Source organism: Salvelinus alpinus, chromosome 16 (genome assembly GCF_045679555.1).
Source record: "Salvelinus alpinus chromosome 16, SLU_Salpinus.1, whole genome shotgun sequence".
NCBI lineage: Eukaryota > Metazoa > Chordata > Actinopteri > Salmoniformes > Salmonidae > Salvelinus > Salvelinus alpinus.
Window position 1 is genome coordinate 55,718,842 of NC_092101.1, and position 23,536 is coordinate 55,742,377.

A 23,536-nucleotide genomic window follows, 5' to 3' on the forward strand; every position below is an offset into this window, starting at 1 on the left:
ACTCCCCCACCTGTATCCGATCAGACCAGACACTAAATACTACTCCCCCACCTCTATCCGATCAGACCAGGTACTATGTAATACTCCCCCACCTGTATCCGATCAGACCAGGTACTATGTAATACTCCCCCAACTGTATCAGACCAGGTACAATGTAATACTCCCCCACCTGTATCCGATCAGACCAGGTACTATGTAATACTCCCCCAGCTCTATCAGACCAGGTACTATGTAATACTCCCCCACCTGTATCCGATCAGACCAGGTACTATGAAATACAATGCCACCTGTATCCGATCAGACCAGACACTAAATACTACTCCCCCACCTCTATCCGATCAGACCAGGTACTATGTAATACTCCCCCACCTGTATCCGATCAGACCAGGTACTATGTAATACTCCCCCACCTGTATCCGATCAGACCAGGTACTATGTACTACTCCCCCACCTGTATCCGATCAGACCAGGTACTATGTAATACTCCCCCACCTGTATCCGATCAGACCAGGTACTATGTAATACTCCCCCACCTGTATCCGATCAGACCAGGTACTATGTAATACTCCCCCACCTGTATCAGATCAGACCAGGTACTATTTAATACTCCCCCACCTGTATCCGATCAGACCAGGTACTATTTAATACTCCCCCACCTGTATCCGATCAGACCAGGTACTATGTAATACTCCCCCACCTGTATCCGATCAGACCAGACACTAAATACTACTCCCCCACCTCTATCCGATCAGACCAGGTACTATGTAATACTCCCCCACCTGTATCCGATCAGACCAGGTACTATGTAATACTCCCCCACCTGTATCCGATCAGACCAGGTACTATTTAATACTCCCCCACCTGTATCCGATCAGACCAGGTACTATGTAATACTCCCCCACCTGTATCCGATCAGACCAGGTACTATTTAATACTCCCCCACCTGTATCCGATCAGACCAGGTACTATGTAATACTCCCCCACCTGTATCCGATCAGACCAGGTACTATGTAATACTCCCCCACCTGTATCCATTCAGACCAGGTACTATTTAATACTCCCCCACCTGTATCCGATCAGACCAGGTACTATGTAATACTCCCCCACCTGTATCCGATCAGACCAGGTACTATTTAATACTCCCCCACCTGTATCCGATCAGACCAGGTACTATGTAATACTCCCCCACCTGTATCCGATCAGACCAGGTACTATGTAATACTCCCCCACCTGTATCCGATCAGACCAGGCACTATGTAATACTCCCCCACCTGTATCCGATCAGACCAGGTACTATGTAATACTCCCCCACCTGTATCCGATCAGACCAGGTACTATGTAATACTCCCCCACCTGTATCCGATCAGACCAGGTACTATGTAATACTCCCCCACCTGTATCAGATCAGACCAGGTACTATGTAATACTCCCCCACCTGTATCCGATCAGACCAAGTACTATGTAATACTCCCCCACCTGTATCCGATCAGACCAGGTACTATGTAATACTCCCCCACCTGTATCCGATCAGACCAGGTACTATGTAATACTCCCCCACCTGTATCCGATCAGACCAGGTACTATGTAATACTCCCCCACCTGTATCCGATCAGACCAGATACTATTTAATACTCCCCCACCTGTATCCGATCAGACCAGGTACTATGTAATACTCCCCCACCTGTATCCGATCAGACCAGGTACTATTTAATACTCCCCCACATGTATCCGATCAGACCAGGTACTATGTAATACTCCCCCACCTGTATCCGATCAGACCAGGTACTATGTAATACTCCCCCACCTGTATCCGATCAGACCAGGTACTATTTAATACTCCCCCACCTGTATCCGATCAGACCAGGTACTATGTAATACTCCCCCACCTGTATCCGATCAGACCAGGTACTATTTAATACTCCCCCACATGAATCCGATCAGACCAGGTACTATGTAATACTCCCCCACCTGTATCCGATCAGACCAGGTACTATGTAATACTCCCCCACCTGTATCCGATCAGACCAGGTACTATGTAATACTCCCCCACCTGTATCCGATCAGACCAGGCACTATGTAATACTCCCCCACCTGTATCCGATCAGACCAGGTAATATGCAATACTCCCCCACCTGTATCAGATCAGACCAGGTACTATTTAATACTCCCCCACCTGTATCAGATCAGACCAGGTACTATTTAATACTCCCCCACCTGTATCCGATCAGACCAAGTACTATGTAATACTCCCCCACCTGTATCCGATCAGACCAGGTACTATTTAATACTCCCTCACCTGTATCCGATCAGACCAGGTACTATGTAATACTCCCCCACCTGTATCCGATCAGACCATATACTATGTAATACTCCCCCACCTGTATCAGACCAGGTACTATGTAATACTCCCCCACCTGTATCAGACAAGGTACTATGTAATACTCCCCCACCTGTATCAGACCAGGTACTATGTAATACTCCTCCACCTGTATCAGATCAGACTAGGTACTATGCAATGCTCCCCCACCTGTATCCGATCAGACCAGGCACTATGCAATGCTCCCCCACCTGTATCCGATCAGACCAGGTACTATGTAATATACCCCGACCTGTATCCGATCAGACCAGGTACTATGTAATACTCCCCACCTGTATCCGAACAGACCAGGTACTATGCAATACTCCCCCACCTGTATCCGAACAGACCAGGTACTATGTAATACTCCCCCACCTGTATCCGATCAGACTAGGTACTATGCAATGCTCCCCCACCTGTAGCCGATCAGACCAGGTACTATGTAATACTCCCCCAACTGTATCAGACCAGATACTATGTAATACTCCCCGACCTGTATCTGATCAGACCAGGTACTATGTAATACTCCCCCACCTGTAGCCGATCAGACCAGGTACTATATAATACTCCCCATATCTATCAGACCAGGTACTATGTAATACTCCCCCACCTGTATCAGACCATGTACTATGTAATTCTCCCCCACCTGTATCAGATCAGACTAGGTACTTTGCAATACTCCCCCACCTGTATCCGATCAGACCAGGCACTGTGTTACACCCCCACCTGTATCAGATCAGACCATGTACTATGTAATACTCCCCCACCTGTATCAGATCAGACCAGGTACTATGTAATACTCCCCCACCTGTATCCGATCAGACCAGATACTATGTAATACTCCCCCACCTGTATCAGATCAGACTAGGTACTATGCAATACTCCCCCACCTTTATCCGATCAGACCAGATACTATGTAATTCTCCCCATATCTATCAGACCATATACTATGTAATACTCCCCCACCTGTATCAGACCAGGTACTATGTAATACTCCCCCACCTGTATCAGACAAGGTACTATGTAATACTCCCCCACCTGTATCAGACCAGGTACTATGTAATACTCCCACACCTGTATCAGACCAGGTACTATGTAATACTCCCCCACCTGTATCAGACCAGGTACTATGTAATACTCCCCCACCTGTATCAGATCAGACTAGGTACTATGCAATGCTCCCCCACCTGTATCCGATCAGACCAGGCACTATGTAATACACCCCCACCTGTATCCGATCAGACCAGACACTAAATACTACTCCCCCACCTGTATCCGATCAGACCAGGTACTATGTAATACTCCCCCACCTGTATCCGATCAGACCAGGCACTATGTAATACACCCCCACCTGTATCCGATCAGACCAGGCACTATGTAATACTCCCCCAACTGTATCAGAACAGGTGCAATGTAATACTCCCCCACCTGTATCCGATCAGACCAGGTACTATGTAATACTCCCCCACCTGTATCCGATCAGACCAGGTACTATGAAATACAATGCCACCTGTATCCGATCAGACCAGACACTAAATACTACTCTCCCACCTCTATCCGATCAGACCAGGTACTATGTAATACTCCCCCACCTGTATCCGATCAGACCAGGTACTATGTAATACTCCCCCAACTGTATCAGAACAGGTACAATGTAATACTCCCCCACCTGTATCCGATCAGACCTGTTAACTAATTATGATAAATGTTGAGAAAATGATGAGCAAAGTAATAAAGTAATGACTTTTCAAATAAATTATCTTACACGTTATGTTGGCTGACAATTTGTTAGCTACGCTTTCCTTATGAACCACATAGCATATCATTACAGCAGTATGTACCGGTATGTTAGCTAGCTAACGTTACCTAACGTTAGTTGGCTACTTATACATCAAACTTGTGTGAAGGTTGAAAATATGCTTGGCCTATAATGGGGCTGTCTGTGTGTGTGTGCTGGAAGTAACATTTTGCCCCAGATAGTTTGCTGAGAAGCTGTGGTTATAACCTTGAGCGGGAACAGTATGTTTTCTATGCAGGTGTAAATAGCTCAACAATGTTGCAGAACTGTCTGACCTCAGTTTCTAGGGTGTGGGCGCGTAATCTACACAGCAACAGCGCCGGACAGTTGGAGCGCCAGGGGCTGGGACCAGCCTGTGCACCAACGATAGGTTGAGTGAGTCTAGACCACGCTCAGCCTCTACTCTGACAGGCCAGCTCGGAAGCAGGAACTAACTCTGTCTTAGTATATAAGAAGAACTCTGTATGAATAAATTAGTTCTCTGCTTTTGTAACGGATGTGAAATGGCTAGTTAGTTGGTGGTGGTGCTCGCTAATAGCATTTCAATCGGTGACGTCACTCGCTTTGAGACCCTGAAGTAGTGGTTCCCCTTGCTCTGCAAGGACCGTGGCTTTTGTGGAGCGATGGGTAATGACGCTTCGTGGGTGACTGTTGTTGATGTGTGCAGAGGGTCCCTGGTTCGCGCCCTAGGTCGGGGCGAGGGGACGTACTAAAGTTATACTGTTACACTTTACCCTGCGTGGTGATACAGTGAACCCGTATATACGAAAATTGCATTTACCATTTATCGCTTGAGTTTAATAAAAATACTTAAAGTATATTCGGTGACTCTGAATCACATTTTATCCTGATACCAGATTTGATTGACGCAACCCTTATCACTTGCCAGTATATTAACTAACTAACTAGGCTAACTAACTACCCAAAGTTTATTGACTTGATTATTCCCGTCATTCTTAGCTTAGCTAAAGGGTATCGTTGTTGTGCGTTCTCAATGGACATTCGAGTGCTTTCGTAAATTCTCTCTAGCTATCTACTCCGACATTACCAGAGCACAGAATAACTGTGAATTTAAAAGCGCTCAACACCAGTTGAATATGGCCGGTGTCAGTAAACTTAGCAAAAAAACGTAATAAAATTGTTGCTAGGAGCACAGTTACAGTCACCAACGCTCTCGATAACATGAAAACTGCTTAACCAGCTCTGCTAGGGGGAGTCAAATGGTCAGTGGTCTCATTTGTGTCTGGAAGTAGCTAGCAAGCTAGCCGACGTTAGCTTGGGTGCTTGACTGCCATTGTAAGGTCAGAACGCTCAAATCAACCCTACTCGTGTCCAGTGTGCGCTCCGAGAGCGAAACTCTGAATTTACAAACAGACAATCTGACAATGCTCTGAATTTAAGAGCGCGCTCTGGCACTCCAGATTTAATTTAAGAACACACCCGAAGTTGTAAAATGTATAACTAGTCATTTGTTTTGCTAACTAGCTAGCAAGAGGTTGCACAGCAACAGTATCAACTTCCAGTAGACAGGCGAAGAGCTATACGCTCAACTGAAAGGATACCTTTCGTTGACAGTATACTAAAATGAAAAAATAGTATATAGTGTATACTCATTAAGTATGTAGTATACAGTATGTTAGTATGGGTATTCAAACGCAGCTTTGGTCTCAATATGACACCTTGTTAAAATGTCCCCCCTTATCTCAGCTCGCTGGTGACCATAGCAGCACCCACCTGTAGCACGTGCTCTAGCAGGTATATCTCTCTGGTCACCCCCAAAACCAATTCTTCCTTTGGCCACCTCTCCTTCCAGTTCTCTGCTGCCAATGACTGGAATGAACAACAAAAATCCCTGAAACTGGAAACACTTATCTCCCTCACTAGCTTTAAGCACCAGCTGTCAGAGCAGCTCATAGATTACTGCACCTGTACATAGCTCATCTATAATTTAGCCCAAACAACTACCTCTTTCCCTACTGTATTTATTTATTTATTTTGCTCCTTTGCACCCCATTATTTCTATCTCTACTTTGCACATTCTTCCACTGCAAATCAACCATTCCAGTGTTTTACTTGCTATATTGTATTTACTTTGCCACCATGGCCTTTTTTTGCCTTCACCTCCCTTATCTCACCTCACTTGCTCATATTGTATATAGACTTATTTTTCTACTGTATTATTGACTGTATATTTGTTTACTCCATGTGTAACTCTGTGTTGTTGTATGTGTCGAACTGCTTTGCTTTATCTTGGCCAGGTCGCAATTGTAATTGTAAATGAGAACTTGTTCTCAACTTGCCTACTTGGTTAAATAAAGGTGAAATAAATTTAAAAAAATAAAAAATAAAATGTTTTTAAAATAAAGGTTAATAACATGAACAGTTTATGTTAGTGTTAAATAATGACCATCTTTATCAGCACAACAAATACAGACATACTGTCTCTCATAGTCAAGGTAGGTCTGTTGATATGAATTTGTTGCAGCCTCCATTACATACAACGTACACTAGATGGGGCCGTTGCACTGCATGTCATTTTGTAGTGGTGTTTTTGTTGTTGTTGTCCTGTGTAGTCCGGAAGTACAGAGTACCCCGCCCCGGTTGCAGTTGCACAGCGCCCGCCAGTATCCCAAGATTCCACTGTTCCTGCTATGACCTCGCCGATAACGGAGTCGGTAGTGTAAGCAGTGTTGTGTGCTCTCCTTGCGTGGTGGATGATGGCCGCTTCAAAGCCCGTTGAGCCGCAGTCCGGGAGCAGTCTCCCCCGCTGGCAGCTGGCCCTCCTGATCGGAACCCCCATAGTCCTGGGTGTAGGAGCTGTTTACCTGTGGAACCGCAGCAAGACGAAGGACTCACCGGGGAAACGGAATGGGGAACGGACAACTCCAGAAGGCAGCGCGAGCCCCGTCCAGGGCCAAGACGGCGCAGCTAACCGAGCTAGTCGCGAGCTGGAGGACATGGTATGAATCTCTGTCTCTCCTAGATATAACTCTGCTTTACTTCAGTTTTCCTGCCCAGACGGGTACTAGCTATAACACCAAATCCTTGTTCCTTGAGCATAATTTGTTCAGTACCGAAATACATTCAAGGACAGACTGTCAATGAATCCCACCTACATTTAGCAGATGGCCGCTAACTAGCTAGGTAGAATGGTAAAAAGCACGCTAACTAACGTTAACTATGTGCCTAAATAACAATTTAAATTTAGTAAACTAAAGGGGTAATACTAAGTCGTATTTAACGTGGTATGACCAAAATATGTAGCTAACTAGTTAGTTGGGTGAACTGCGAGCCAAGCACATGTTTTACTAACGCTATAGAGCCATCAAGAAGTATTCATACCCCTTGAGTTTAATTGAACCTATATTTAACTAGGCAAGTCAGTTAAGAACAAATAATTATTTACAATGACGGCCTAGGAACAGTGGGTTAACTGCCTTGTTCAGGTGCAGAACAACATAATTCTACCTTGTCAGCTCGGGGATTCGATCTCGCAACCTTTCGGTCCAACTCTCTAACCACTAGGCTACCTGCCGCTCCAAAATAGATCTTGGCTAATACGGGTATCAAACCCGCGAGCTTCGCGTTATCAGCACAATGCTCTAACCAACTGAGCTAACCGGACTTTTTATTTAACCAGGTAGGCCAGTTGAGAACAAGTTCTCATTTACAACTGCAAAAAGTTAATTACTTTGCCAAATCTTTTACAGTATTGCTTTAGTGCCTTATTTCAAACAGGATGGATGTTTCTGAATATTTGTCTTCTTTTCACTCTGTCATGTAGGTTAGTGTTGTGTAGTAACTACAATGTTGTTGATCCATCCTCAGTTTTCTCCTATCACAGCCATTAAACTCTGTAACTATTTTAAAGTCACCATTGGCCACATAGTGAAATCCCTGAGCGGTTTCCTGATTCTCTGGCAACTGAGTTAGGAAGGACGTCTGTATCTTTGTAGTGACTGGGTGTATTGATACACCATCCAAAGTGTAATTAATAACTTCACCATGCTCAAAGGGATATTCAATGTCTGCTCTTAATTTTATTTTACCATCTACCAATAGGTGCCCTTCTTTGCGAGACATTGGAAAACCTCCCTGGTCTTTGGTTGAATCTGTTTTGAAATTCACTGCTGGACTGAGGGACCTTACAGATGTAGTCATTCAAAATCCTATTAAACACTATTACTGCACACAGTGAGTCCATGTTAAACACTATTACTGCACACAGTGAGTCCATGTTAAACACTATTACTGCACACAGTGAGTCCATGTTAAACACTATTACTGCACACAGTGAGTCCATGTTAAACACTATTACTGCACACAGTGAGTCCATGTTAAACACTATTACTGCACACAGTGAGTCCATGTTAAACACTATTACTGCACACAGTGAGTCCATGTTAAACACTATTACTGCACACAGTGAGTCCATGTTAAACACTATTACTGCACACAGTGAGTCCATGTTAAACACTATTACTGCACACAGTGAGTCCATGTTAAACACTATTACTGCACACAGTGAGTCCATGTTAAACACTATTACTGCACACAGTGAGTCCATGTTAAACACTATTACTGCACACAGTGAGTCCATGTTAAACACTATTACTGCACACAGTGAGTCCATGTTAAACACTATTACTGCACACAGTGAGTCCATGTTAAACACTATTACTGCACACAGTGAGTCCATGTTAAACACTATTACTGCACACAGTGAGTCCATGTTAAACACTATTACTGCACACAGTGAGTCCATGTTAAACACTATTACTGCACACAGTGAGTCCATGTTAAACACTATTACTGCACACAGTGAGTCCATGTTAAACACTATTACTGCACACAGTGAGTCCATGTTAAACACTATTACTGCACACAGTGAGTCCATGTTAAACACTATTACTGCACACAGTGAGTCCATGTTAAACACTATTACTGCACACAGTGAGTCCATGTTAAACACTATTACTGCACACAGTGAGTCCATGTTAAACACTATTACTGCACACAGTGAGTCCATGTTAAACACTATTACTGCACACAGTGAGTCCATGTTAAACACTATTACTGCACACAGTGAGTCCATGTTAAACACTATTACTGCACACAGTGAGTCCATGTTAAACACTATTACTGCACACAGTGAGTCCATGTTAAACACTATTACTGCACACAGTGAGTCCATGTTAAACACTATTACTGCACACAGTGAGTCCATGTTAAACACTATTACTGCACACAGTGAGTCCATGTTAAACACTATTACTGCACACAGTGAGTCCATGTTAAACACTATTACTGCACACAGTGAGTCCATGTTAAACACTATTACTGCACACAGTGAGTCCATGTTAAACACTATTACTGCACACAGTGAGTCCATGTTAAACACTATTACTGCACACAGTGAGTCCATGTTAAACACTATTACTGCACACAGTGAGTCCATGTTAAACACTATTACTGCACACAGTGAGTCCATGTTAAACACTATTACTGCACACAGTGAGTCCATGTTAAACACTATTACTGCACACAGTGAGTCCATGTTAAACACTATTACTGCACACAGTGAGTCCATGCAACTTATTATGACTTGTTGAGCACATTTTTACTCCTGAACTTATTCAGCGGTTGAATACTTATTGACGCAAGACATATTTTTCAATTTTTTTATTAATTTGTAACAATTTCAAAAAGCATAATTCACTTTGACATTATGGGGTATTGTGTGTGTAGGCCAGTGACCAAAACAATCTGAATTGTATCCCTTTTTTAAATTCAGGCTGTGTAACAACAAAATGTGGGAAAAGTCAAGGGGTGTGAATATTTTCTGAAGGCATTGAGTCACCTTGCTTTTCCTTTCGTTTACTCGTTAGCTAACAAGTCAATCACCACACACTACGGATGGTCAGAACTCCTGTTCATTGTAGCTCATTGATTGGTCTCTGTGATTGCCCTTGTTCCCATAGTTGGTAAGGGGGGACAGATCTTAATTGGTTCAGACAGGGAAGGGTTTGCCAGTCGAACAAAAAGTCTGATCCTGAATCTGCATTTAAGGCTAGCTACATAGTTCTGACATCTTGTTGTGTTACGTGCTTGTACACATTCACATAACCCAATCAATGTGACAAGTCCACAGTCAGTGTTGTATGGAAAACCTTCCAATGCACTGCCTCACTCCATTTTGAGGTCATTTATAACCTGCTAGTTACACCCAACATGAGTCCACAGTTCAAAGTCTCTCCTCATTTGAATGAATTCTGTGATGAGCCTAACGTCTCGCTATCCAGGTGAGCTGCCATTGAGTAAGTCACACAATCATACCATTATTGTGGATTGTCAAATTAATATAATAGTTTGATTAAAACATTTGCGTGGTTTTCAAGAACGATTTCCATAATTATCCTGTCGGGACTTCGTCAATCAAAATAAACGTTCTACCACAGCGGCCATGTTCTTTTTGGGAAGCCTATTTGATTTGATAAAATGTGTATGTTTACTAAAATGCATACTCACCTCACTCGCCCTAAAGAGGGAGGCCCACTCGGCTGGTTCTGGCACATGCGCAGATCAGACACACCACTGGAACGCCCATTAAGGTGTTTACTTGTCCTAAAGAGTGAGGCCCAGTCGCCCTAAAGAGGAACGCCCATTAAGGTGTTTACTTGTCCTAAAGAGTGAGGCCCAGTCGCCCTAAAGAGGGAGGCCCATTAAGGTGTTTACTTGTCCTAAAGAGTGAGGCCCAGTCGCCCTAAAGAGGGAGGCCCATTAAGGTGTTTACTTGTCCTAAAGAGTGAGGCCCAGTCGCCCTAAAGAGGGAGGCCCATTAAGGTGTTTACTTGTCCTAAAGAGTGAGGCCCAGTCGCCCTAAAGAGGGAGGCCCATTAAGGTGTTTACTTGTCCTAAAGAGTGAGGCCCAGTCGCCCTAAAGAGGGAGGCCCATTAAGGTGTTTACTTGTCCTAATCATTCAAAACATTGCTCAGAAAGGTGTTTTAATCAGCGTATGTTTACTTGGATTATTAACTGATGCTGATTTTAAGATGAGGTGTTTAAATTACTACTGCCATAAGAGTGTTTAATATTCAATTATTAGTGTGCATGTAAACTTACTCAATGTCAGGGCTGCAGGGTAGCAGGTGGCTAAGTTTACACAAGTCAGCACCATGAAGCCCACTCCTCCCTAGTGTCTTTAGGTTTATTAAGAACCACTCAGCCTGGCTAGCCCCTCCCTCGCTTGGACATGGGGGATTACACCATCTGAGTGGGATGCCTTCTCCAACTGAGCAGTCAGGCTGGATGGATGGTTAGGGATGGAGTAGGGGGACAGTCAGGCTGGATGGATGGTTAGGGACGGAGTAGGGGGACAGTCAGGATGGATGGATGGTTAGGGACGGAGTAGGGGGAGAGTCAGGATGGATGGATGGTTAGGATGGAGTAGGGGGACAGTCAGGATGGATGGATGGTTAGGGACGGAGTAGGGGGACTTGCATGCTGGATGGATGGTTAGGGACGGAGTAGGGGGACTTGCAGGCTGGATGGATGGTTAGGGACGGAGTAGGGGGACAGTCAGGATGGATGGATGGTTAGGGATGGAGTAGGGGGACAGTCAGGATGGATGGATGGTTAGGGATGGAGTAGGGGGACAGTCAGGCTGGATGGATGGTTAGGATGGAGTAGGGGGACAGTCAGGCTGGATGGATGGTTAGGGATGGAGTAGGGGGACAGTCAGGATGGATGGATGGTTAGGGATGGAGTAGGGGGACAGTCAGGCTGGATGGATGGTTAGGATGGAGTAGGGGGACAGTCAGGCTGGATGGATGGTTAGGGATGGAGTAGGGGGACAGTCAGGCTGGATGGATGGTTAGGATGGAGTAGGGGGACAGTCAGGCTGGATGGATGGTTAGGGACGGAGTAGGGGGACAGTCAGGATGGATGGATGGTTAGGGATGGAGTAGGGGGACAGTCAGGCTGGATGGATGGTTAGGATGGAGTAGGGGGACAGTCAGGCTGGATGGATGGTTAGGGATGGAGTAGGGGGACAGTCAGGATGGATGGATGGTTAGGGATGGAGTAGGGGGACAGTCAGGCTGGATGGATGGTTAGGATGGAGTAGGGGGACAGTCAGGCTGGATGGATGGTTAGGGATGGAGTAGGGGGACAGTCAGGCTGGATGGATGGTTAGGATGGAGTAGGGGGACAGTCAGGCTGGATGGATGGTTAGGATGGAGTAGGGGGACAGTCAGGCTGGATGGATGGTTAGGATGGAATAGGGGGACAGTCAGGATGGATGGATGGTTAGGGATGGAATAGGGGGACAGTCAGGATGGATGGATGGTTAGGGATGGAGTAGGGGGACAGTGTGGCTGGATGGATGGTTAGGATGGAGTAGGGGGACAGTCAGGCTGGATGGATGGTTAGGATGGAGTAGGGGGACAGTCAGGCTGGATGGATGGTTAGGATGGAGTAGGGGGACAGTCAGGCTGGATGGATGGTTAGGATGGAGTAGGGGGACAGTCAGGCTGGATGGATGGAGTAGAGGGACAGTCAGACTTGATGACACATGAACCAGTATGATTAACAGAGAGAAGACAGTAACACAGACTAGATGACACATGAACCAGTATGATTAACAGAGAGAAGACAGTAACACAGACTAGATGACACATGAACCAGTATGATTAACAGAGAGAAGGCAGTAACACAGACTAGATGACACATGAACCAGTATGATTAACAGAGAGAAGGCAGTAACTCAGACTAGATGACACATGAACCAGTATGATTAACAGAGAGAAGGTAGAGAACTAACTCACTGTGTGAATCCTGACTGCACTGTACTAAACGAGCGGGAGATCACCAACTAGAAAGTTAGTGCTGTCGGTACAAGCAGTGTCTGGGGCAGTACGAGCGGTGTCTGGGGCAGTACGAGCGGTGTCTGGGGCAGTACGAGCGGTGTCTGGGGCAGTACGAGCGGTGTCTGGGGCAGTACGAGCGGTGTCTGGGGCAGTACGAGCGGTGTCTGGGGCAGTACGAGCGGTGTCTGGGGCAGTACGAGCGGTGTCTGGGGCAGTACGAGCGGTGTCTGGGGCAGTAAGCCAAAACACTGGTGGATGATGCTTGGGAGAGACAGTGGTAGGAGCATTCTCTTACCCACGGAACGAGCAGATATTGTCCACTGAACCCCCTTTCATCCTCAATGTAATCACTTAATCTTACCAAAAACTATAGACCTGTAGCTAATATTGACTTTGTTGATGAGCAAGTCTCCACTACCTCATTTGACATATAGCTAAAAAAAATTGTGGTGTTGAATCAGTATTTATGAAATTCAATATGTGCACAAATTAGCTAGTTAACGCGTTAGCTAGCTAGTGTCTGCTCGCTGGCTGAATATGTCAAACCAATCCATATGACAGGAAAGACAGGGATGCTAACAGAGCAAGTTGACACACTCCATGCTGAATACTCCCTCTAGCTAGCTAGCGTAGTGAAGTTGTAGCTAATGTGTAACAGTTTAACTTTAGTCCGTCCCCTCGCCCCGACCCGGGCGCGAACCAGGGACCCTCTGCACACATCAACAACAGTCACCCACGAAGCATCGTTACCCATCGCTCCACAAAGGCCGCGGCCCTTGCAGAGCAAGGGGAACCACTACTTCAAGGTCTCAGAGCGAGTGACGTCACCGATTGAAAGGCTATTAGCGCGCACCACCGCTAACTAGATAACCATTTCACATCCGTTACAAATGCACAAATTAGTTTTCATGATATGTTCTTCAGCTTACTGCTCTCTGTGACGTTATCACTGATGGGGTCTGACTTCTAAACTTGAAATATCCTTGTGTATGTTACTGAGGGGGAGAGGGGAATGCAGAACACATTATTGTTAGACATCAGGTATCCCATGGAAAGGAGAAGGGCCACAGTCTGGTTTCAGTTGGGTTGTGATTTGAAATAGTTGCTACACCAGAAGTTAATGGTTATATGTAGGTGGGATCAATTAAGGTTGGATATGAGCCAGCGCCATGGAATGTTACTGAGTAAGGGAAAGGCAATCGCATGGTGGCGGTCACTGATAAGGGTGGAGAGCTGTGGATTAGTGAGGAATCGGGGCCGAGGTCAGGTCACATTAAGGGTGCTACTAACTCTGTCTCCCTCCTTTCCATCCTGTAGAGTCCTCTGGACCGGGCCCAGGGTGCTAATAACTCTGTCTCTCTCCCTTCCATCCTGTAGAGTCCTCTGGACCCGGGCCCAGGGTGCTACTAACTCTGTCTCTCTCCCTTCCATCCTGTAGAGTCCTCTGGACCCGGGCCCAGGGTGCTACTAACTCTGTCTCTCTCCCTTCCATCCTGTAGAGTCCTCTGGACCCGGGCCCAGGGTGCTACTAACTCTGTCTCTCTCCCTTCCATCCTGTAGAGTCCTCTGGACCCGGGCCCAGGGTGCTACTAACTCTGTCTCTCTCCCTTCCATCCTGTAGAGTCCTCTGGACCGGGCCCAGGGTGCTAAGAACAAGGGCAACAAGTACTTCAAGGCTGGGAAGTATGAGCAGGCCATCCAGTGTTACACAGAGGCCATCGGTCTGTGTCCTAGAGAGAACCAGACAGACCTGTCCACCTTCTACCAGAACAGAGCTGCTGCCTACGAACAGCAGGTCAGTGACAACTATCACCTTGGCAACCATTCATTATGATGCTCTGTATGTGTTCCTGTGGGTTTATAGCAGAGGAGGCTGGTGAGGGGAGGACAGCTCATAATAATAGCTGGAATGGAATGATGTTTCATTAATTCCATACCAGCCGTTACAATCAGCACGTCTTCTGATCGAAGGTGTCATCAGACAACACTGGTTTACACTGGACACCTAGTGTGTCCCTGTGTGTCCCCGTGTTAACATTAACTACACTGGACAACTAGTGTCCCTCTGTTAACATTAACAACACTGGATTACACTGGACAACTAGTGTCCCTCTGTTAACATTAACAACACTGGTTTACACTGGACAACTAGTGTCCCTCTGTTAACATTAACAACATTGGTTTACACTGGACAACTAGTGTCCCTCTGTTAACATTAACAACACTGGTTTACACTGGACAACTAGTGTCCCTCTGTTAACATTAACAACACTGGTTTACACTGGACAACTAGTGTCCCTCTGTTAACATTAACAACACTGGTTTACACTGGACAACTAGTGTCCCTCTGTTAACATTAACAACATTGGTTTACACTGGACAACTAGTGTCCCTCTGTTAACATTAACAACACTGGTTTACACTGGACAACTAGTGTGTCCCTGTGTGTCCCCGTGTGTCCCTGTGTTAACATTAACAACACTGGTTTACACTGGACAACTAGTGTGTCCCTGTGTGTCCCTGTCTGTCCCCGTGTGTCCCTGTGTTAACATGAACAACACTGGTTTACACTGGACAACTAGTGTCCCTCTGTTAACATTAACAACACTGGTTTACACTGGACAACTAGTGTCCCTCTGTTAACATTAACAACACTGGTTTACACTGGACAACTAGTGTGTCCCTGTGTGTCCCTGTCTGTCCCCGTGTGTCCCTGTGTTAACATGAACAACACTGGTTTACACTGGACAACTAGTGTCCCTCTGTTAACATTAACAACACTGGTTTACACTGGACAACTAGTGTCCCTCTGTTAACATTAACAACACTGGTTTACACTGGACAACTAGTGTCCCTCTGTTAACATTAACAACACTGGTTTACACTGGACAACTAGTGTCCCTCTGTTAACATTAACAACACTGGTTTACACTGGACAACTAGTGTCCCTCTGTTACCATTAACAACACTGGTTTACACTGGACAACTAGTGTCCCTCTGTTAACATTAACAACACTGGTTTACACTGGACAACTAGTGTCCCTCTGTTAACATTAACAACACTGGTTTACACTGGACAACTAGTGTCCCTCTGTTAACATTAACAACACTGGTTTACACTGGACAACTAGTGTCCCTCTGTTAACATTAACAACACTGGTTTACACTGGACAACTAGTGTCCCTCTGTTAACATTAACAACATTGGTTGTGACCTCCAGGTGATGTGGACAGAGGTGGTGCCCAGGGTTACATGTGGTTCTGTGTTAACATCAACTGTCTGTGTTTCCAGATGATGTGGACAGAGGTGGTGCAGGACTGTACCCAGGCTATAGAGATGAACCCACGCTACATCAAGGCCCTGTTCAGGAGGGCAAAGGCCCTGGAGAGACTGGACAACAAGAAGGAATGCCTGGAAGGTACACACATGTACACTCACACACACACACACACACTGGATAACAAGAACTACATGGAAGGTAGACACACACACACACACACACACTGGACAACAAGGAGTGCCTGGAAGGTACACACGTATACACACACACACACACACACACACACACACACACACACACACACACTGGACAACAAGAAGGAAGGTCTGGAGGACAGGGCTCAGATCACAGAGGTCATTTTAAAGGCATGACACCACAACAAGGATAATAGAAGTGACTAAGGAGCTGTTCCTCCTGTTCCTGTAGATGTGACGGCAGTGTGTATCCTGGAGTCCTTCCAGAACCAGCAGAGTATGCTGCTAGCAGACAAAGTCCTCAAACTGCTGGGCAAGGAGAAGGCCAAAGACAAATACAAGGTGAGAGGATGTCCCAGCTCTCCTGCTGCTCCTTACTGAACTTAGATGCTGTTTGATTACAACTAAACTCAGCAAAAAAAGAAACGTCCTCTCACTGTCAACTGCGTTTATTTTCAGCAAACTTAACATGTGTAAATATTTGTATGAACATAACAAGATTCAACAACTGAGACAAAAACTGAACAAGTTCCACAGACATGTGGCTAACAGAAATTGAATAATGTGTCCCTGAACAAAGGGGGGGGGTCAAAATCAAAAGTAACAGTAACAGTCAGTATCTGGTGGGGCCACCAGCTGCATTAAGTACTGCAGTGCATCTCCTCCTCATGGACTGCACCAGATTTGCCAGTTCTTGCAGTGAGATGTTACCCCAGTCTTCCACCAAGGAACCTGCAAGTTCCCAGACATTTCTGGGGGGAATGGCCATAGCCCTCACCCGCCGATCCAACAGGTACCAGACGTGCTCAATGGGATTGAGATCCGGGCTCTTCGCTGGCCATGGCAGAACACTGACATTCCTGTCTTGCAGGAAATCACGCACAGAACGACCAGTATGGCTGGTGGCATTGTCATGCTGGAGGGTCATGTCAGGATGAGCCTGCAGGAAGGGTACCACATGAGGGAGGAGGATGTCTTCCCTGTAACGCACAGCGTTGAGATTGCCTGCGATGACAACAAGCTCAGTCCGATGATGCTGTGACACACGGCCCCAGACCATGACGGACCCTCCACCTCCAAATCGATCCAGAGTACTGGCCTCGGTGTAACGCTCATTCCCTCGACAATAAACGTGTATCCGACCATCACCCCTGGTGAGGCAAAACCGCGGCACGTCGGTGAAGAGCACCTTTTGCCAGTCCTGTCTGGTCCAGCGACGGTGGGTTTGTGCCCATAGTCTACGTTGTTGCCGGTGATGTCTGGTGAGGACCTGCCTTACAACAGGCCTACACGCCCTCAGTCCAGCCTCTCTCAGCCTATTGTGGACAGTCTAAGCACTGATGGAGGGATTGTGCATTCCTGGTGTAACTCGGGCAGTTGTTGTTGCCATCCTGTACCTGTCCCGATGTTGTGATGTTCGGATGTACCGATCCTGTGCAGGTGTTGTTACACGTGGACTGCCACTGTGAGGACGATCAGCTGTCCGTCCTGTCTCCCTGTAGCGCTGTCTTAGGCGTCTCACAATACGGACATTGTAATTTATTGCTCTGCCACATCTGCAGTCCTCATGCCTCCTTGCAGCATGCCTAAGGCACGTTCACGCAGATGAGCAGGGACCTTGGGCATCTTTCTTTTGGTGTTTTTCAGAGTCAGTAGAAAGGCCTCTAGTGTCCTAAGTTTTCATAACTGTGACCTTAATTCCCTACCGTCTGTAAGCTGTTAGTGTCTTAATGACCGTTCCACAGGTGCATGTTCATTAATTGTTTATGGTTCATTGAACAAGCATGGGAAACAGTGTTTAAACCCTTTACAATGAAGATCTGTGAAGTTATTTGGATTTTTACGAATTATCTTTGAAAGACAGGGTCCTGAAAAAGGGACGTTTCTTTTTTTGCTGAATTTAATTGAATGTTGGTGCATTACCACTGTCAGGCTTAGTGGTAATGCACCATACCAACCACAAAGCCTGACAGTGGTAATGCACCATACCAAACACAAAGCCTGACAGTGGTAATGCACCATACCAAACACAAAGCCTGACAGTGGTAATGCACCATACCAAACACAAAGCCTGACAGTGGTAATGCACCATACCAAACACTAAGCCTGACAGTGGTAATGCACCATACCAAACACAAAGCCTGACAGTGGTAATGCACCATACCAAACACAAAGCCTGACAGTGGTAATGCACCATACCAAACACAAAGCCTGACAGTGGTAATGCACCATACCAAACACAAAGCCTGACCGTGGTAATGCACCATACCAAACACAGTCAGGCTCAGGGAAGCTGCATGCTCATCATCCTCACTAGTCTTGATCTGACTGCAGTTTGGCATCGGAACTGACTGCAGTGGACAAATACTCACCTTCCATGGCCACTGGCACACTGGAGAAGTGTGCTCTTCACGGATGAATCACAGGTTCAACTGTACTGAGTAGATGGCAGACAGCGTAGTGTTTATGGTGTCCCAGTTCTTCCATGGCCTGCATACTCACCAGACATGTCACCGATTTGAGCATGTTTGGGATGCTCTGGATCGACATGTCTAGTTGGCTCATTCATTAGCCCTGATCAGAACATTCTGCCAGCATGTTGTGTAGTTTATCAAGTGGATTATGTTGCCCTTCACTCGCAGTAGCCTACTCCCTACCGGTCACTTAGTAGCCTAGGCCTACTCCCTACCGGTCACTTAGTAGCCTAGGCCTACTCCCAACCGGTCACTTAGTAGCCTAGGTCTACTCCCTACCGGTCACTTAGTAGCCTAGGCCTACTCCCTACCGGTCACTTAGTAGCCTAGGCCTACTCCCTACCGGTCACTTAGTAGCCTAGGCCTACTCTCTACCGGTCACTTAGTAGCCTAGGCCTACTCCCTGCCGGTCACTTAGTAGCCTAGGCCTACTCCCTGCCGGTCACTTAGTAGCCTGGGCCTACTCTCTACCGGTCACTTAGTAGCCTGGGCCTACTCTCTACCGGTCACTTAGTAGCCTAGGCCTACTCCCAACCGGTCACTTAGTAGCCTAGGTCTACTCCCTACCGGTCACTTAGTAGCCTAGGCCTACTCCCTACCGGTCACTTAGTAGCCTAGGCCTACTCCCTACCGGTCACTTAGTAGCCTAGGCCTACTCCCTACCGGTCACTTAGTAGCCTAGGCCTACTCCCTAGCAGTCACTTAGTAGCCTAGGCCTATTCCCAACCAAAAGCCTCTGACTTGTCTTAATCTATGTGATTTTGCTTCACTGAATCTCTGTCTGTATAGGCTATTTGGTTCATTGGTTTCTGTCTGGTCAAATAAATGTAGATGGAATAGCTAATCTAGTACTGATCAGGCCGATTATTTTGCTAGATCGCGTTAAGGCAACTCCAAAAGCCCACGGAGGTTGTGAAATATGAACGAGACATGCTTTTGGAAATAGGATTAATATTTTCTATTTGTATCATGATGAAGGTAAGACCCTGCGCATGTTCCCTAACACAGCAGAGTGGGGGTAGGACAGAGATGAAACGGGGATAACACAGCAGAGTGGAGGTAGGAAAGAGATGAAACGGGGATAACACAGCAGAGTGGGGGTAGGAAAGAGATGAAACGGGGATAACACAGCAGAGTGGGGGTAGGAAAGAGATGAAACGGGGATAACACAGCAGAGTGGGGGTAGGAAAGAGATGAAACGGGGATAACACAGCAGAGTGGGGGTAGGAAAGAGAGGAAACGGGAATAACACAGCAGAGTGGGGGTAGGAAAGAGAGGAAACGGGGATAACACAGCAGAGTGGGGGTAGGAAAGAGAGGAAACGGGGATAACACAGCAGAGTGGGGGTAGGAAAGAGATTAAACGGGGATAACACAGCAGAGTGGGGGCAGGAAAGAGATGAAACGGGGATAACACAGCAGAGTGGGGGTAGGAAAGAGAGGAAACGGGGATAACACAGCAGAGTGGGGGTAGGAAAGAGATGAAACGGGGATAACACAGCAGAGTGGGGGTAGGAAAGAGATGAAACGGGGATAACACAGCAGAGTGGGGGTAGGAAAGAGATGAAACGGGGATAACACAGTAGAGTGGGGGTAGGAAAGAGAGGAAACGGGGATAACACAGCAGAGTGGGGGTAGGAAAGAGAGGAAACGGGGATAACACAGCAGAGTGGGGGTAGGAAAGAGATGAAACGGGGATAACACAGCAGAGTGGGGGTAGGAAAGAGATGAAACGGGGATAGGAAAGAGATGAAACGGGGATAACACAGTAGAGTGGGGGTAGGAAAGAGAGGAAACGGGGATAACACAGCAGAGTGGGGGTAGGAAAGAGATGAAACGGGGATAACACAGCAGAGTGGGGGTAGGAAAGAGATGAAACGGGGATAACACAGCAGAGTGGGGGTAGGAAAGAGATGAAACGCGGATAACACAGCAGAGTGGGGGTAGGAAAGAGATGAAATGGGGATAACACAGCAGAGTGGGGGTAGGAAAGAGATGAAACGGGGATAACACAGCAGAGTGGGGGTAGGAAAGAGATGAAACGGGGATAACACAGCAGAGTGGGGGTAGGAAAGAGATGAAACGGGGATAACACAGCAGAGTGGGGGTAGGAAAGAGATGAAACGGGGATAACACAGCAGAGTGGGGGTAGGAAAGAGATGAAACGGGGATAACACAGCAGAGTGGGGGTAGGAAAGAGAGGAAACGGGAATAACACAGCAGAGTGGGGGTAGGAAAGAGAGGAAACGGGGATAACACAGCAGAGTGGGGGTAGGAAAGAGAGGAAACGGGGATAACACAGCAGAGTGGGGGTAGGAAAGAGATTAAACGGGGATAACACAGCAGAGTGGGGGCAGGAAAGAGATGAAACGGGGATAACACAGCAGAGTGGGGGTAGGAAAGAGAGGAAACGGGGATAACACAGCAGAGTGGGGGTAGGAAAGAGATGAAACGGGGATAACACAGCAGAGTGGGGGTAGGAAAGAGATGAAACGGGGATAACACAGCAGAGTGGGGGTAGGAAAGAGATGAAACGGGGATAACACAGTAGAGTGGGGGTAGGAAAGAGAGGAAACGGGGATAACACAGCAGAGTGGGGGTAGGAAAGAGAGGAAACGGGGATAACACAGCAGTGGGGGTAGGAAAGAGATGAAACGGGGATAACACAGCAGAGTGGGGGTAGGAAAGAGATGAAACGGGGATAGGAAAGAGATGAAACGGGGATAACACAGTAGAGTGGGGGTAGGAAAGAGAGGAAACGGGGATAACACAGCAGAGTGGGGGTAGGAAAGAGATGAAACGGGGATAACACAGCAGAGTGGGGGTAGGAAAGAGATGAAACGGGGATAACACAGCAGAGTGGGGGTAGGAAAGAGATGAAACGCGGATAACACAGCAGAGTGGGGGTAGGAAAGAGATGAAATGGGGATAACACCGCAGAGTGGGGGTAGGAAAGAGAGGAAACGGGGATAACACAGCAGAGTGGGGGTAGGAAAGAGATGAAACGGGGATAACACAGCAGAGTGGGGGTAGGAAAGAGATGAAACGGGGATAACACAGCAGAGTGGGGGTAGGAAAGAGATGAAACGCGGATAACACAGCAGAGTGGAGGTAGGAAAGAGATGAAACGGGGATAACACAGCAGAGTGGGGGTAGGAAAGAGATGAAACGGGGATAACACAGCAGAGTGGGGGTAGGAAAGAGATGAAACGGGGATAACACAGCAGAGTGGAGGTAGGAAAGAGATGAAACGGGGATAACACAGCAGAGTGGGGGTAGGAAAGAGATGAAACGGGGATAACACAGCAGAGTGGGGGTAGGAAAGAGATGAAGCGGGGATAACACAGCAGAGTGGGGGTAGGAAAGAGATGAAACGGGGATAACACAGCAGAGTGGGGGTAGGAAAGAGATGAAACGGGGATAATGCAGCAGAGTGGAGGTAGGAAAGAGATGAAACGGGGATAACACAGTAGAGTGGGGGTAGGAAAGAGATGAAACGGGGATAACACAGCAGAGTGGGGGTAGGAAAGAGAGGAAACGGGGATAACACAGCAGAGTGGGGGTAGGAAAGAGATGAAACGGGGATAACACAGCAGAGTGGGGGTAGGAAAGAGATGAAACGGGGATAACACAGTAGAGTGGGGGTAGGAAAGAGAGGAAACGGGGATAACACAGCAGAGTGGGGGTAGGAAAGAGAGGAAACGGGGATAACACAGCAGAGTGGGGGTAGGAAAGAGATGAAACGGGGATAACACAGCAGAGTGGGGGTAGGAAAGAGATGAAACGGGGATAGGAAAGAGATGAAACGGGGATAACACAGTAGAGTGGGGGTAGGAAAGAGAGGAAACGGGGATAACACAGCAGAGTGGGGGTAGGAAAGAGATGAAACGGGGATAACACAGCAGAGTGGGGGTAGGAAAGAGATGAAACGGGGATAACACAGCAGAGTGGGGGTAGGAAAGAGATGAAACGCGGATAACACAGCAGAGTGGGGGTAGGAAAGAGATGAAATGGGGATAACACAGCAGAGTGGGGGTAGGAAAGAGATGAAACGGGGATAACACAGCAGAGTGGGGGTAGGAAAGAGATGAAACGGGGATAACACAGCAGAGTGGGGGTAGGAAAGAGATGAAACGGGGATAACACAGCAGAGTGGGGGTAGGAAAGAGATGAAACGGGGATAACACAGCAGAGTGGGGGTAGGAAAGAGATGAAACGGGGATAACACAGCAGAGTGGGGGTAGGAAAGAGAGGAAACGGGAATAACACAGCAGAGTGGGGGTAGGAAAGAGAGGAAACGGGGATAACACAGCAGAGTGGGGGTAGGAAAGAGAGGAAACGGGGATAACACAGCAGAGTGGGGGTAGGAAAGAGATTAAACGGGGATAACACAGCAGAGTGGGGGCAGGAAAGAGATGAAACGGGGATAACACAGCAGAGTGGGGGTAGGAAAGAGAGGAAACGGGGATAACACAGCAGAGTGGGGGTAGGAAAGAGATGAAACGGGGATAACACAGCAGAGTGGGGGTAGGAAAGAGATGAAACGGGGATAACACAGCAGAGTGGG

The 23,536-nt window shown here is 46.9% G+C and overlaps 1 protein-coding gene across 1 annotated transcript in view; it reads left to right on the forward strand.

The window, feature by feature from the left end:
• Nucleotides 1–6,793: 6,793 nt before the first annotated feature.
• The window catches only part of LOC139541694 (mitochondrial import receptor subunit TOM70-like), a 33,794-nt gene continuing 17,051 nt past the window's right edge, over nt 6,794–23,536 (forward strand). The window contains exons 1-4 of the mRNA XM_071346630.1: nt 6,794–7,114; nt 14,644–14,817; nt 16,314–16,440; nt 16,729–16,838. Coding sequence (XP_071202731.1) covers nt 6,869–7,114; nt 14,644–14,817; nt 16,314–16,440; nt 16,729–16,838 — 657 coding nt within the window. The 5' untranslated portion in view covers nt 6,794–6,868. The remainder of the gene's footprint in view (nt 7,115–14,643; nt 14,818–16,313; nt 16,441–16,728; nt 16,839–23,536) is intronic.